The sequence below is a fragment of the Melanotaenia boesemani genome, chromosome 15 (genome assembly GCF_017639745.1).
Source record: "Melanotaenia boesemani isolate fMelBoe1 chromosome 15, fMelBoe1.pri, whole genome shotgun sequence".
Classification (NCBI taxonomy): domain Eukaryota; kingdom Metazoa; phylum Chordata; class Actinopteri; order Atheriniformes; family Melanotaeniidae; genus Melanotaenia; species Melanotaenia boesemani.
The window spans coordinates 11,747,229-11,764,579 of record NC_055696.1 but is presented as its reverse complement, the minus strand read 5'-3'; the positions used below and the strand labels follow the sequence as shown (position 1 = coordinate 11,764,579).

The 17,351-nt window shown below is 35.6% G+C and overlaps 1 protein-coding gene across 1 annotated transcript; it reads left to right on the top strand.

Moving 5' to 3' along the window:
• Positions 1–1,371: 1,371 nt before the first annotated feature.
• Positions 1,372–12,052, top strand: ufm1 (ubiquitin-fold modifier 1). Its single transcript, XM_042008588.1, has 6 exons — positions 1,372–1,504; positions 1,606–1,662; positions 4,299–4,356; positions 7,241–7,280; positions 8,634–8,666; positions 11,007–12,052. Coding segments are annotated over exons 1-6 (264 nt in total). The 5' UTR covers positions 1,372–1,502; the 3' UTR covers positions 11,081–12,052.
• Positions 12,053–17,351: the final 5,299 nt, after the last annotated feature.

Sequence of the window (17,351 nt, the reverse complement as noted above, 5' to 3'; positions counted from 1 at the left end):
TCTCTCTGTAGAATATGTATATAGTAAATATGGTTGATATTGTTGTTGTTACCCCCCACCCCACTGCCTTATTCTTTGTATGTATCAATAAAGTCTTATCTTATCTTATCTTATCTTATCTTTATGTTTTAGCTTAAAGGATATAGCTTCCAAAAACTTCACAATGTTGGCTTACTTAGATGGCCAAAACCAGAATAACAATATTTGGAGCTTGGTTTGTGTACTTTGCTTAGGCTGATGCAGTTTGATGTGGTCGACTGTGATATTCAACATTTTCACACATTCATGGAAATGGTGCTTTAGAAAAAGTCTCTGGACAGTTGCTGAAATTCTAATCTGTTGCCATTGTTGCTAAACAATAAGCCTTGTGATCTGACACATTTTCTGCCTTTTGGTTAAGAATTATACAGACTGAAACAGTTTGCACACCAGTGTAAACATAAAACAGCACACCATAAGAATGTCATCTTAATCTCTGTAACAAATGATAGGTCTGTGTTTCAGTGTATGTTATTTCTTACAGGTACATTTGGAAGGCCCAAAGCAAAATCCAAAAAAAAGGACCACATCACATTCCTGGAAGAGGTCCTGAGGTGGGAAAAAATAAAAACAATAAGAAAAATACAATTAAATTTTAAAAAGTGTCAACAAATAGAAACACAAATGTGTGGTGTGAAATGTTAGTATTTTTGTTTATTCTGTAAAAGGATGCATTTTCTCTTCTGTTGTGTCTTTTAAATGTGTTTTCTATAACTGCTACTGTGTTTTTAGTTTTGTGATTGTGCATGTTTGCTACCCTCTGTGAGGATATAAGCTAATAGCTTCAGCCTATTCCCTTTTTGGTTGAAATTTATATGTTGAGTTGTTTGGGGGTTTTGTTGTAGCTTACTGTTTATGAAACCAAAATAAATAAAAATGAATGAATGAATGACTGAAAAGTGTGTTTGTGTCATCTTCTAATAATATTTTGCGCCTCGTGGTCACCTTCCAAATTGGCATATTGTAAAACCAAGTCTAAAAACAGGGATTGTGTACACTCAACAGCCTAACAGTAGCTGCGGTTTATAGGAATATGCACGGTTTACCAATTAGTGAATAAAATAATAAATGAATGAATAGACAAATAACTCACCTTTACTTTAGAAAAAAAATAAATAACCCGAGAAATATTACTTTAATTCAACAAAGCAGAGAAAGTTGCTGGAAACTTTCAGTGCGCCTCAAATGTTTGTGCGCCTTACCTTCATCCTTTACGGCAGACGTTAGGTATTTGATATACCTGCCTGTCAGTTATTGGTAAAAATAAGACATTTATTTTTTATGACATCTTGCTAATTTTACATAAAAATGTCTGCGTTTAGATATAAATCCTGAACACCCCCCAAAAACAGTAACCATACAGAGATATGTATCAAAGTTACATGGATGACGTGTATGTATGGGTCCTTCGGACTTCCGGGTTGAGATAAACAGATTCCATACGGAGTTACCTCACCTAAAAGATGTGAGTTTTACATCTCTTTCGTCACACTTTTGTCTTGTGTACAGTTGGTATCTAGTGGCCGCCATCTATGTATTAACATAGAGCTGTCTAACATTTTTTAGGGCCAAAGTGACGTTTAAAATCACCCTGACGTCGGATCCCCGGTTGCCATACAAAGTGTGAGTATGCTGACAGCTCAACAGTCACGCCTGCAACGCCGCATCCGACTACATTTAAAAGAAATTTATTAACATTTAATGTTAGCATGAATGTAAAGTTTGATATGTGAGACTGTCTTGAAATTGTGAGCTGACATAATTAACTTGAGCAACGTAAAATGTTGTCATAGGGAGAACACATGTTAGTGTGATTCGCTGCTACTAAATGCATCTGCTAACTGTATTTATCACAGTCAACTTCCGCTTTAAGTCGAGCGTCAGTGATTAGTTGGATGTGCTTTGGACCTGACAGCCTGGTTTCTGCAGGAAATCATTATTTAAAACAGTGTTACGCTGTAAGTAATCATTTTATCAAACCAGATGATAGATGTTGACTCCTGTGTCCAGGCACAAATCATATTTAGATCACTGTAAATGGATGTGATATTCTGACAAGATAAGTTAAAATAAGATCATTGGCTTGATAAACACTGACCCAAATCCCACATGTAGTTTAAAACAGACATTAAGCTTTTAGACAACTTTTTTATTTTGACTCAGATTTTTATTTCACTCTCCTGTTCAAAACGCAGACATGGATGGTTATTCTGTTTTCCAGGTGTGCTGTAGTGTGTAATCCTGTAAAAACACAGACATGTTCTGCACTTATGTAAATACAAAAAAGTTACTACATCACTTGTGTGCATATTGTATAATTTGCTACCTGTAGTCACTTGAAGAAAAAAGCCACTACTTGCTGCTTTTTGGCTGTTATGGCATATATTTGAATAAGAAAATGTTTCATACAACATGTACAAGTGAGAACGATGTACTTGAACTTAACATTTCTGTGCCTTGACTGGGCTATTGTATAACACTCAATTTCACCTTCAATTAAATTATTCCAGGGCATGCTATTGCACAATGAATTTTTTTTTTTTTTTTTTTTTTTTTTTTTTTACACAGATGGTTTCAAGAGTTAAATGCACATTGTGTGAAAATTCTGGGGTTATTGGAGAGTTTGTTTTGTGTCAAACACGCTTGCTTGGTAGAAGTTTGCTGCTATGGTCAGTCCAAAGTTTTTTTGTTTTTTTTTGTTTTTGTTTTTTTTTTTGTTTTGTTTTGTTTTGTTTTTTTTTTACTCTTTATGCCTCCTATTTTGCTTCCACTGGATTAATTCATGTAAAATGTTAGGAGATCTTTGTAATTTCTTGCCCTGGCATTCTTAGTAATTGTGAACAAAGTGAACACCAGACTCAGTGTTGGTGGTTTTAATAGTGCATTTTCACTTGCCCTGCCACTTTCTGTAGCTCCAGTTTTAATTTATTGCATTGTAGTGTGTATTAAATGTTTCTGTTTGTGTCGACTGACAATTTGCTTTGTCATTTGCGTGAGTATATAATTTTAAAAAATTAGTTATTGACATACTTTAATCAAATTATATCAGGAAAATATGACTATTTCTATACTTTGTTTAAATTTGAAAACTAACGCATGCAGTACTAAAACATAAATGTAAAACTTTTATCTTTTTTTTTTGGCATCCTGCCATTTTACGGTGACATAATCTGTATACATATTTCCTTCAAAGTTACAATTACATACATTGCAGGTCACTTGGCACATTACTAAAATTGGTGCCACAAAAAAAGTGGGATTTAGCATTTTAATTACTTTTAGATGTAAGTGTTTTGAATTTTGTCCTTTGCATGTTAAACATTATGTGTAGGAATTTAAACAAACTGTATCAATACAATGATGAAAGTCTGACTCAAAACAATTAATTATGCACAGCCATAATTTCCAGTAGTTTCTAGTACGTTATTGAAAATGGTCATAAAACACATCCAGTTTGTGCTAAGCTTTATAATTTGACCAGAGGTTATTTCGCTGTTTAGGTCAGACTTGGCCACATTGCAGCTGTTTGCATGAACAGACGGACAATGTTGATGATAATGAAGTTTCACATTTATTCTGTAAAAGGACTAAAGTTAAACACAATATGAATCATCAGTCAGGATCACCAGTCACATTTAAGAATTTACCTGTCACTCTTTGCTAAAATATTACGCAGGTCTTTAAAATCTGGCAGATTTACTTTTAATTCAAAGTGTTGCTTCAGTCTCTGCTTTGTCCCTTCTGCTTCTTGCAGCTGTACTAACTACGCCAAGTGATTTTGGCCTCCACCACTAAGCCTCCAGCTCTCCCTGCATTACCTTATTTGGGCATTACTTCTTTAGCCTTAAGATTTTTCTTCTTTGTCATCTTCTTTTGTTTCTCACATCTTTCTGATATGTCTCTGTTGGCTGGTGTTTTGTTTGGCGGCTGGGAGATCTCAGCTTCCACTGGGAGCTGCAGCAGGATTCAAAGAGAAACATCCAGCTGCAAGTATTGTATTGTGTGTAATTATGCCCTTAAAGGTTTGGTATTCTCCTGTAATGTTACACTCAGTTTTCATCTCCTCTTTATGGCGGTCAGGATAAATTGAGAGCTCCAGAAAAGTACATGTGGGGCTGTTAAGGTGAAATCGAATAAGGTGCTTTTGCTGATGTTTCTTTACAGGTTTCGAAAACTTAACTTGTCAGAAATAAGTCCTGGATTTAATTTTAAACATTTTTCTTTTCTTTTTTAAAGGCTGTTAAATTTGTTTGTTGCAGATTAAGTGTCCCAGAAAGCACACCGTTCACAGCAGTTTTGAAGTTTGCAGCTGAGGAGGTAAGTTCACCGTTATGTGCCTGTAATACTAGCATGGTGTTTAATATAGAAAAAGAAATAAATCAAAATAGCTGTCTGCATGTTTTCAAATGGGTTACATAGAAAGAGTCATAGTCACGTAAATATTTGTGACTGAAATAAAAAACAAAAGGGTGATAATTTCCAAATTTGTCCCTATGGTAAGTTTAGTTTTCACAATAATACTCATGTAGCACACTTTCACAATAATTGTTACACTTAAAAGTGGGTTTTAAGTGTAACAACTGTTAGAAACAACTCTGCTTCAGCTGAAAATTCCGCTGGAAGGCTTAAAAATGGCTTCTATTTTATTTACTTATGTTTCATTTATGTAGCTGTGCATGATGGGAAAAGGATGCCAGTCAAAAAGTCATGTTTTACTTTCTCAGTTCTTAATTATGACTTGTTAGTGCTATGTTTAGACAGTTAGAAAGCTGTAATAATCAGATGCAGTAGGAAATTGATGCCACTCTAGGCATGTGAAAATAATACATGAGAGTTACATTGGGCATCTGTAGTCTTGTAACAAAAAACAGATGATTAGATATTAACATATTACCAAAATAAAGTTTCTAATTGCATATTTATTTGCGATGTTGCTATCTTTGTTGAGTTAACAGACTGCCTTATTTGCATGACAATCCTAAATTAATGATGAGAATCAGATGTGGATTCAAGCAGATTCAGTCAGCAGGCAAGGACTCCTACTTCTGATATAAACATTCAGTTTATCAGGTCATTATGTTGCAAAGAAGGGAAAGTGGTGCCGTTCATGTTCCTCCATTGCTGCAGGTCAGCATAAGGAGAGAAAACTAGGATAATGACTTGACCAGAACTTTAAACATGTGACAGTTAAGAAGTGCTGATGAACTGCAGAAGGCTTGTCTGCAGCAGTTTAAATGTAGGAGTTAACTAATCAGTCTGCAGGGACTGAAATACCATTAAAATTCAGTTCAACGTAATTGGAGAGGTTGCTCTGCCATCCGTTGACCCAAGTTAAAATGAAAAGCCCATGTGGCTCTGAGAAATGGCAGCTCCCAGGTAGTGATACTGATTTATCAACATGCAACTCTCCTCATGTATATTTATTCTGTCTTAAAGGGACATTAATAAATGTGTTACCTTTACTTTTTCCTTTGAAATAAAATGGAATATTGGCTATTTCTGTAATTTGTCCTTTTATGGCTAAATAATTTATCAGTAATGCAGTCAAGGTTGAAAACTGAAAATGTAAAAGATTTTATGTTTTTAAATTTTTTTTGTTGATGTTCTAGTCAGCTGTGCACAAAACCGCTGAATTAGGATTCAAGAATATTACAGCAAATTATCAAATTGAAAAATATGTACGTGTCCTACCACGAAAGTGTTAAGCTTTTCACCTATTACATATATAAAAGTTATTTGAAACTAACACTGTCATAAAAAATATAGTTGTAATTTTCTTCTGATGTGCTCAGAAGTTAAATAGTGGCTTGTTGTTGTGGTCCGTATGCCTCTATGATGACAGATTTGTTCTGATCCTGTCAGAGTCACAGCAGAGCTTCTCTCTGGTTATTTGGCAGAGGAAGAAGCAATCACAGCTCAGTCCCTTTGGCTGATCCAGTCTTACACCAGCCAGTGTCAGTTTTCAGGATCTTCTTACCTAAATTTGTCCCAAATATTGGTGATTTAGCAACAACGTATGTGGTGTAAATGTTCCAGGCTCTAGATCTTTTTAAAACACGTTTTTTGATCACTTTGACGTATGTCTGATTGAGCAGCTATTTATAGAGGTTACAGATGTTGTCACTTGTTGCACACTTTATTGTCACCAAATCATTTTTCTTTTAAGCTTTTGATCCAATTTTCTTCCATTTTGAGTGTGTAAACATGCAGGAGGGCTGGAAGACTGAAAGGAATCCTAATGGAGACTGTAGCTGCAAGCTGAGTTCTTAATGTGCTGCTTTTACAATGGGCTGGTAGGGTGTTAATTTAATTTAGTTATAAACCAGAATATGAATGGGACATTATTGCACAGTGGATATCTTACTTTATGAACAACCCACTTAGCTCCATGAGAGGGAAGGTAATAGGATGGAGGGAAAATGTTTAAAACCACCTTTATATTGACTCACTGTGGAAACACCCGTGTTGTTAAAGCCACTTGCTGTTGTCATTCACACATTTTAATGTGATGAAGAAAATCCAGTGTTACTCAGAAATAATTATCTAGTGAGTGTTTTAAGCCTGCTTTTACTGATTCTTGCAGCAGTGGCTGAATGGCACCTTGGTGGCAGGATTCTTGCTCAGCCATATGATGCTGGATTTTGTTCAGTCAAAAAAAAAAGCTGCAGTTTTTATTTATAAACATCTAAACTGTGTTTGGTGTGTGTTGCTTGTGCTACCTGGCAGTAATGTGGTGAGCAGTACTTATCTCCCTGGTGGCAGACTGCTCCCTCCGTCCTTCCTCTTCCTCAATTCCCACCAGCCCACATCCTCTTCTTCCGAACACTTGAGTAGGACATGTATTGTAACCGTGCTGAGTGATTTTCCTTGAGCTTCGAGCGTGGCTATCTTTCCCTCGGGTCCTTGCCTAAGTGTTGGGATGAGTGTGCAAGTACAGGCGTGATTTTGTGCATTTGACAAGTGCAAAAACTGTCAGACAAAAAGCTGAAAAAAACACACTACATGGCATTTTTCTTTGGTGTGTTTCACCAACTTTGATTCAAGAGACAAACTCAGACAATCTCAGTGCTAAGAATTCCTTTTTAATTTAATTTTTCCTCACTGTTGCCATGAGGAAAAATTTTTGCAATGTTAAACTTTTGTTGTGAATTTCTCTTGTGGGGATTTTAAGTGTGATCATCTGTTTCCGTTTATTTTACAGTTTAAAGTGCCGTCAGCAACGAGTGCAATAATAACAAATGGTGAGTTTAGAGGGTGAAACTTTTCTTCTAATTATTTTTGTGTGTGTTTGTGTGTTTCTTCAGAAAACTGCTTAGTGCAAAAATGACAAGTTTACAAGCTTCACAATGATCTGTTATCTCCATCTTCTTCAGAAAGTCTTGGCCTAGGTTAAAGTGTGTTGACAGACTGTTGGAAAATTTCAAGCCCTCATTAATAAGTAGGAGTGATTTGTGGACGGTAACATTTTCTCTGTAGACAGGCTGTAAATATGTGTCATGATCATTAAAATAATAATGCTGTAAATGGTTTAACATTTATGATCATTGTTAGATGTGCTGTAAGTGTCAGAAACAGGTATTCACACATTATGTTGATGCATTGTTCTTTATTGTTTTACCGTCTCCTTTTTCTTTATAAAGTTTTAGAAAGTCGACAGAAATGTTACACCTGTCAGTTACTCTAAAAACCCTTCAATCTTTTTTTAAAGATGAAGTGGGATTTGCTTTTTGAAATCTTGCTTTAGCACAATTAAAATATTCTAGTACTGAGTTCAGTTTCTGTGGCTTCAAAGAAGTAAACTACTTTTCGAATTTCGAATTTTAGGGGTATTTGTGTAATCTTTATAATCAGTCCTCAGCGTTTTAAAGTATTCTGAGTCATTTTGTAAAGGCATTTTTTAATGGGAACCAGTTGTTCAGCTAGTACTACCTTTTAGAAGGTGCTGTGAATAATCTGCATGACTAATAGTAGCTTTTAATTGTTGCAGCATTTTGTTGTCGTATTAAAGAAGAGTAAAGCAGAGATTACAAATAGAAGTGATTGTCAAATCAGAATTGATCTTAATAAATTTAATTGTTATTATATAATAGGTAATTCCTTAAATAAACATTTGAGTTAATTATTTCTCTTCCAGAAATAAATATTGAAAATAAGATGAAAAAATAAAAAAAAATCAGTGTGAGCTTTGACTTGTGGTAAAATGCCCTGTCAGGAAATAGCTTCCCTTGGCTCCTCAGAAGATTTTGTTTCTAAAATAACATCAACATGAAACTGCACAGAGATTCAGATGGATTCCTCCAGTTGCACAACAGTTTATTGATCCTGTGACCAGAATGAATTCTAGTAATTTTTTTTCTTTTGGCTGTACCATTCCACATTACAAAAGAAGTTACCAGAATGTTCACACACACCATGCCTGATGCATTTTTAATCATTTGAATCACCCCACCCTCCTACAATAAAAATGAGTGTTATGTTTTTATTAGTCCAGGCAGAATGAACCACTGCTAAGACTGTTCTTGTTTTCTTGTTTTTACTGCTTTCTTACTTACTTTGCATTGTGTTTTCTTGTTTCTTTCATACCTGCTTTTCAGATGGAATAGGAATCAACCCTGCGCAGACGGCAGGTGAGCTGTTATGCTGTTTACTGTGCTTGCTTTATACAGTCTTTGAAAAAGTAAAAGATCATTTTATTGTTCCTACAGCAACAGGAGGTTTAATGTGCTTTTTCCTTTCCTTTCTTCAAGTCTATCAAAGTAATTGGAAGCCTATTAAATTGGATTTTTTTTCTGTAAGCATTGTAAATGTTTTCTTATAATGGAGAACTTTTGCGCAGCATATTTAATATGTCGCATTATAGAGTTTGAAGCATTGGTTTACAGTATAAATCGATGAGGATAGAGCACAGCACTTTCCGCTTTAGACACATTGATGGCATCAGTGGAAGTAGAGCTCCTTTCATGTTGACTAAATGTGCTTTGGATCCAGAGGAATGACAGCATAGGACACAGATGTCATAATCCAGCTCAGTGACGGTTGCGAAAAGCCAGATCTATGTCACAACTCTCAGCAGTGGCCAAAAACCCTGACCAGGAATTCTTATGAGCAGTTTACATCTCACTGCAACACAAGTCCACAATCAAGGCCAAAATCTTACAGGATCTTCTTCGGGTATCAGTATCCTTTCTGTGCGCTCACTGAGCAGCGTGCTCCTTAAAGACACATGCATGCCAAGTTTTTAAATACCTGTCTGTAAACTTTGTAAGTTTCAACTTCAATAAGACTTTGTTTTAAAACTAGACAATTACTGAGTAATTACAATTTAAATGAGATAGAGAACATATTTGGATGTTGGGATTGTATGCAGTGACACCAGTATTGCTTTTTATTGCAGTTTCCCTGGTTTATCATGAGATTCAGTACATAAGCATAAACAGAACTGAGCTAAAATATGCACAAACATTTCTAAATATTTAAATATAAACCATACAAGTTGGCAAATTCCACTCTTTACGTGGTAATGTTCTGGAAATATGCATAAGCATAATTAATAATTAAGGACTCAGATCTGCACAAAAAGTTAAATGGATTCTAAATTTGGCCAAACTTCATGCAGCTTGTGCATAATCTTTTTGACCAAAGTGCAGACAGATGGCACTGAATAACAGTTTTCTGTTCAGCGGGGGAATACAAACAGAGTATCGAGCAAAAATCTAATAAAACTTGTTAAATTTTGCTGTAATGCTCACTGAGTCTGAGGCTGTAGTAGTAAAAACGGTTCCAAATCTTTGATATGGAAACAGTGTCCTAATGGTACAACACAGCATTAAAAACCAAAGATTTCATCGGCCTTCTTGCTACATTTATAGTGGGGTTTAATGCAATGGGAATGTGGCATCTTATGTTTCTGTATCTGGGCTCACGTGTCAAAAAATAACTGGTTTGATAAATAAAATAATATAAAAATAATTTAAAGGGTTTGGGAAAATTATAGTAATGTGCAATTGTTTTACAAAATTCTCTAAAATAAGCTAAGTAGTCACTAGTTAACTAGTTAACAAACATCTCTATATGCACAATAGACACAATAAAAGGAAAAGGCCTCAAGATGAAGGATTAAATGTTGTGTTCAATTTAAAAGGGACTTCTGATCAGAGGCAGTGTAGAAGAACCAGTTAGTTCGTTGGAATGCGCTTCTCTTTCACTCGTTATTGTCAAGTCCTGTTTTCTTTGTGTCAGCTTCCTTGGTGTTTCTCTGAGGTTCATGTTTCTCCTTATACGAGTCATCATCTTCATCAAAGCCCAGTTACAGATGACTGGGTTCTCTGCATAGAACAGGAAAAAGTAATGCCTCCCTTTGACTTGAGGCCCTTTTTCTCTAAGAAAGAATTTAGTGGTGGGCATTCACAGCAGCTTTTCATCTGCGTGACGCTCAAGCCGTGTGCTGCCAAGAATAGCTTCAGTTCAGACACCTTTGTCAAATTGGCTTTTTTTTAACCCACTGCAGCCGCTCTACCGCTTGTTCCCACAACTGAGTACATAACTGAAACTAATCTGATGTCATCAACTGAGATATACTGTAACTAAGGGTCACAAACCTTGATGGTTTAGGCAGTTGGGTACTTTTTACTTTACATGTGAGATCTTAGCATGATTGCTACACAAACAAGGGCAATAATAAATGATTTTGCAATCATGAGTTCCAAAATGTAGTGTTTGTGTTTTGTTTGTTTGCCTTTTTTTAAGCATTTACTATGTAAATACCAGTCTGTGTGTAGATGTAAACCAGTGACTTTTAATTAGATTTCATTATTTCTTTAAGGTTAAAATGAATGAGATAATGTTATAAGAAAATCTCAGTGTGTAAATCAGAGTCAGTTTTGGCAGCTTTAGTGGCAGTAAAATCCTTTGTTAAAGCACACAGATTATAAATTGATCTTTATATGGTTCTCTGTCCTGTGTTTCAGGGAATGTGTTTCTAAAGCACGGCTCAGAGCTTCGACTCATTCCCAGAGACAGAGTGGGCGGACAAGGAGACTGACTTATGCTGCTTTTCCACGTTGATGGCATAATGACTCACACAGCGGAATCAAACAACACTTAAAACCTGGGAAACACCTTAGTGTGTGTCATTATGTATGTTCTGGCCCAAAACTGACAGTGACTCACATGAGAATATTCATATTTAAACTTGGCGCACACATTTTCACGGCCCCACATCATCATTCTTAGCCAGTTTCAGAAATATAGAGTAACATCAACCAAGACTCCATGAATTAATGAGTAATTAAAGACAAAACTAGCAGCTGCATCCAGGTTATTGGCTAAAATTAACAAATGAGTAAACAGTAACATTTGCATGTTTGTAAATGTCAATAAACAATCAGTATGACTTGCAGTACATCCCAAATATTCTCTGTACTTTTTGGATATAAAAGGTCTTTTTTTCTTTTTTTAAATACATGTGCATCATTCTTTGAGGACCATTGTTGCCTCATAGTGGATGTTCATACATGTCACTTGCCTGTTCACATTAGTTGTTTTTTTTTAGGCACCTGGTGACAGGCAGTTTTACTCAGAGAACAGCCTGCACTGTGCATCTGTGCTGAACCTGTGGACCAGATGCTTCTTTAACTAGAATATAGAGTTATGAAACAATTAAATGAAACTGTGCAAGCACGTGGCTCTTTGCTGCCCTCTGCCAGCTCACATTTTAGTTGTACTCAACTCAATACCTCACCTTTGAATTTTTAGTTTTGCATTGTTCATCTTCACACATTAAATACAGAAAATCTCCACATGAGCACTTGGAGTGTTTTGATTTGCAAAGCTAGCTTGATTATGATCTGATGAGCAGGTGTTGAGGAAACAAGGCAGGCTTCCAAAAAGCTTTAATTAACAAGCAGAGCTCCCTTGAATGTGTCACAGTAGCTAACATCATTACTAAGGTCCATACAACACCATTTACAGATTCCATCATTATATAGGAAATAAACATGAAGTGTTCGCAGTCTTTTGTATTATGTCTTTTTCCTTTAGTAATTAAACAAAAAGAAAACTCAGTGAACAGAAGATTTCTTTGTTGTTTTAACCAAAAAATAACTCATTTGTATTCCATGTCTCTGATGGATCTGAAGAGGCAGATTATTATCACCTCCACATTAATCATCATCTGATAAGGTCTGAATTATTTCTTTAAGACTGAAACAACAGAAAAACACACATTAACACAGGGGGAGGGGGGTAATGGAGCATGCATACTGTTATATACCAGATAAAGTTTACAGTTGCTTCTCACCATCCGTGCAGACTCAGATGGAGGGAGGAGCAGAAGTGCCATCACAAATGGATTTAGTCATTTATCTTAATCACAGTCACTGCAGGGCACTGTCTCTAGAAATTTATCTCTGAAATGGCGTAAGGCTACAGAGTTCCTGAATGCAGCAGATGTTCTTTTTCAAAATCCTGTACTGATGTTGTTGATGTGTACATTTTTTGACTTGGAGGACTTACAACGTGTCTCTTCTAGTATCTTTAATTAAAATTGTTCAAATGATTTAAAATAATAATTAAAGCTCAATAAGGATTTTCTGAAGGCCAGTGTAGGCATTGAAATATAATAGCAAAAAAAAGTAAAAATGTCAAAACATTACCTAGAAATAATTCAGTTTGGTTGGAAAATTATACAACATGGTATTTCCATCTTTATTTTACTGTTAGAATTTCTGATAATACTGATGGTTGGTTAGTTTGAGTTTATCACAGCGTGAGCTACTCAGTCTGGTTAAAGCGCTTGACTTTGCAGCTTGAATCAAATTGGTTTACAGATTCAAAACAGACATTTGCATCAGTAAGAGGAAGATCACGGTTGTCATTTTAACAAATCATTTGCTAATTGTGTGATTTTCAAAAGAAAAAGTAAAGTGAATTGAACAAGAGAAGAGGTTTGACCTCCAACAGTGCTTTTAGTCTCAGTTTGAAGATTGACACAGGAAAATGACGTTGACGTGGGCATGTCAGTATTGACTGATTGCAGTGCGCTGCGGTCTTCCTATGGACTCCTCTGAGCTCTTCTCAATTTTTCGGGCCCTCGCAGCTTTATAGCTGTCATGTTGAGCATGCACCTTGGCCTCCCATTAAAGGCAGCCAATCTAAAATGAAATCTGGGGATCCTTCATGGACTCAAAGATAAGCCCATCACAGGTGGCCACAGGTCAGTGAGCCAGATAAAGAAATGAAGTGCAGGTAAGGAAACAACCTCTGACAACCTCTCCATCAGTCAAACATTTCTAACAGTTTTGTGTGCAGTTGCATGCGGAAAAAAATCTCAAATAAGCAAGAATCTCAAGTATCACATGCAAGCAGGCAGGTGTTATCACACATTTGAATAGCGCTAAAAATCAACCAAGTCTCCACATCAAGATTATTTAATACGCTGACTGACCTAATTCTGCCCCCTTCTGCCATGTATTTAGTACAGCAGCAGGAGGAATAAACCATGAGGAAGCATCTCCGAGCAAATCGCATCTTCTGCTGAACAAATTGATCTTCATGGAGTACAGATCTGGCGCCTAGCATACCTAATTTCCTCCAATTTAGCAGCAAGAGGCAAACTGTGCCCTCTCTTTATCCTACAAAAAGTCTGGCACTTTATTTATTTATTTATTTAAAGTATTTAATTTCCTTCAGAATAAAGTGGGTTTGTGTATGAAACCAAAAATACCTAATAAGCTTAAAACAAAATCACAATTTTCACTGCAATTTTCAACTCTTCTAAAACCTGTTTTGTCTGATAATTCAGTTCATGTTTTCGAATGCTAAATCACTCAAAAAGTATAATTTATTAAAAAGTTGCATGAATGAAAAATTACCAGTTAATGAGCAATTGTTGGATCCAAAACGTGACAAATACATCATTATACTGAATGAAAAATACTTTATTAATCCCAGAGGGAAAAACAATGAGCCTTAAAATTGTATGAATACTGAAAATACTCCTACAAATAAAAATATGTTTATAATAGCTGATTTTTATTTTAGTGTTATAATATAACATTTAAATTCAATGGTTGATTTATTATTGTTTCCATGACAGGACTGTCCATGCTGGCATACATCTGATAATCTGATGGATTTAAACTGTGATCTTCCACATAAACTGACAACATTCTGCATATTGGAGAATATAATCCCAGCAGTCCGCTGTTTTTGCAGCATTCTCAGTTGGCTACAGTCATTTATTTATTTATTTATTTTTGCAGGGACAGTACAATTTAACATTATCACCCATCGGGTAACAGATGCAGTGTACACACGGCTTCTAGAGAAAGGCTAATTTACAGACCCCATCCCTGGTTAGCTTTTTTGATATACCTAAACATAGTTAAAAGTTAACGACAAAGGTAAAAGTACAGTCCAGTTACAAGTTACATTTAAAGTAAAATACATGGATAGGAAAAACATCCAAATTAGGTTTTCAGTGTTCACAGTGTTGCTGTTGTTTCAGCCAATGCTTCAGTTTTATAGAAAAGAGCCTCATGTCTGACAGTGACTTTAGATCCTGTGGTAAAGTGGTTCTGCACCTTTTGACTCTACAGTTCCCACTCACTCCAGCTCTTGTTCCCATGCCTTCATTATTATATTTGTGTATTAAGTGACAAATCACATCAGGGGCAAGACTATTCAAACACTTAAATATTGTTTTTGTGAAAGAATAATTAATCAAATTTTCAAAACTCAGTAATTGGTATTTTTTAATAATTTGGCAATAATGCCACTTCGCTGGTTTCTGATCAAATACTTTTAGAGTTTGCTAATGTTGTCAGGTTACGTGTTCTCCATGTTCTCTTGGAGCAGGCCTGGAGATAATCAATACAGTCTTTGCATTCTTCTCTCTCTGCGCACTGTTTTCACCCATGTGGATTAAGGCTTATGGGGGTAACAAATCACATGAAGAGCATATTTTAATGACACAGCAACTTTGGGCTTTGTTTTGTACATGCTATATGGCCCAAACCAGAAAGAGCAACATTTTACCAATGTGCCTTTCTGGCAGCAGTTTGAGGCTAGATGAATGCATGCTGTGAGGATGTGCACTCAGTGTAGAGATAACATTTAGAGCTCTGGAAATACTCATGTGTACACTGGACACTCATGGTGCCTTGCAATGAATCCTGTGGTCATCCAGACATTTTTTTTTACATTTTTCATTTTAGAATCAGCTGTTGTTGATTTGATTCATTAATGTGGTTTTGATCAAAAACTTGCAAAACATAAAACAAGATATAAAATTAGGCTGAACTGTAATTTTGAACAGCATGCAAATGTTTGCATTAAACTCAAAGCATTGTACATCCTGAGGCATTATCTAGCTATATACTAATTCTAGTACAGGTTAAATTAATTATAAATAACTGTTGTAACAGCTATAAACTAATAACTAAAGAATTTGTCCTATGCTTATCTTCTTGCCTGTCCTGCATATACATGTAGGTTTAAAATTCACGAACATTAAAAATCTTTAAAATCATTCACTAAAAACTACATTTATAGATAATGCTCTCCTTTTTTCCATTTAACCTTTTATTTAACCAGGAAAAGAAATTACTCATTGAGATTAAAAATCTCTTTTAGAAGAGTGTTCTAGCAAAGACAGCAGCAGAACAAGTTTGTGTTAGTATTCATCTTTCTAAAATAACTGTGAGAGGTGAAGTAGCAGTAGATACAGGAATAAACATTCATGAAAAGTTTAATCATGAACAAATGTATTCATCTTGTGTTTCACAGGGGTTGGTAACCTTCACACCACCTCCTCAGCTTAAACTTTGCGCTGTCACGGTGTGGTGTGGGTTTGGAGACAGGACAAGGAGGCGGATGAAGGCATCAGACGATTTATTAATCCACAACAAAAAATACTAGGACAGCAGGTTACAAAAACAAGCTAAAGTAATAAAAGGAAACAACACCAGACTGAGGGAAAACCTACGACGTAAACAAAAAAAAGACAAAGCAGTGATAATAACCTGACAGAGAACAAAAGAAACCACTCACGAGGAGAACTAACTAAACAAGGAGCAAAGATATCAAAAAAGTAAAGTGAACAGATTATAGGGGATAAACCTACAAAATAAAACAGAAAACAAGGACAGTGACTTAAAAAGCAGCAGTAAAACATGTTGCAGGTACTGAAACTTTCCATTTCCACCAACACTTAATAGTGTTTTTAACACAATGCCTCCACAAACAAACTAAACACTGTGTAGATGCCTGTAATATCAAAGGGCAACCTGAAGACCCTTACTGAAATGAGCAATGCATGAGAGCTATCTATTTTTATTTGTGCGATCTAAAGACATCTTTGCCTCTCTGCATTATATTTTGTTTATTATCTTTCATGCAGAAAATTTTGTAAACGACTGGTTTTGTTTTTTTTTTTTAAGTGTAAATCTAATAAATGTCACCTGGCGACCTTAAGCACTTGACTCACAACTTGGTTCCTGGAATGCAACCCCACTCTTCACCACCAGAGAGTAGTAGCTTATTAAAAACTACATGATAACGTCAACTTGTTAAACAAAGATATACCCTAAGTGCATTAAAATCAATTTATTGCCATGATCAAATTCAGAGAAATGAATGAGTTATTTTACTCTGTTTACATTATTTAATTATTTTGGTGATATTGCTAGAAAAGATGAGAAATGCAAAATACTCTGACAGTGTTCTTACAGCCTTAGCTGGATGTAAACCTTTGCAATGAGTGCATTGTCTTGTTTTGCCAGTGATATTTTTTAATATAATCTACATAGTGTGTTATTTTCCAGGCTTCTTCGTTTACTGTTTATCCACTCTTATACTCACAAAGGTTTATTTAAATGTGGAAATAATCAAAGAGGGACACCTGGCTTTATTTCCTACTTCTACTCTTTTTTGTGGGCCATATAAATATTCATGTGAACAAAAAATGTTGCAGTTTTGTTTTCTTCTCTTTCTTCTTTTCCTGTATTTTATTTTACAAGAGATGACAGCAGTTGCTATGATGTGACATTGCCTGCAGAAGAGAAGGGTGCAAGTAGCATGCTAGAAAGCCAGCCCAAAGAAAATGGTTCACATACCTGCTGTAAACAGATTATTTGTGCCTAAACAGCTTAGTAGCTTCTTTTCTACATTTAACATATAAACCTCACTAGTGAGTATTAACCTGGGAAACACAGCACTTTACAAAAGCATGATACCTGGTAGTTGTGGAAGAAACAAATGCAAACCTAAGTAATTTCTTAAGAGACAGAAAGTGGCAAAGCAGTGCTTTAAGT

Excerpts from the sequence above, each read along its gene's own strand:
- ufm1 (XM_042008588.1), top strand. Across the intron at positions 1,663-4,298 it reads CCCCGGTTGCCATACAAAGT|ATTAAGTGTCCCAGAAAGCA; the intron begins GTGAGTATGCTG and ends TGTTTGTTGCAG. Across the intron at positions 7,281-8,633 it reads GAGTGCAATAATAACAAATG|ATGGAATAGGAATCAACCCT; the intron begins GTGAGTTTAGAG and ends CCTGCTTTTCAG.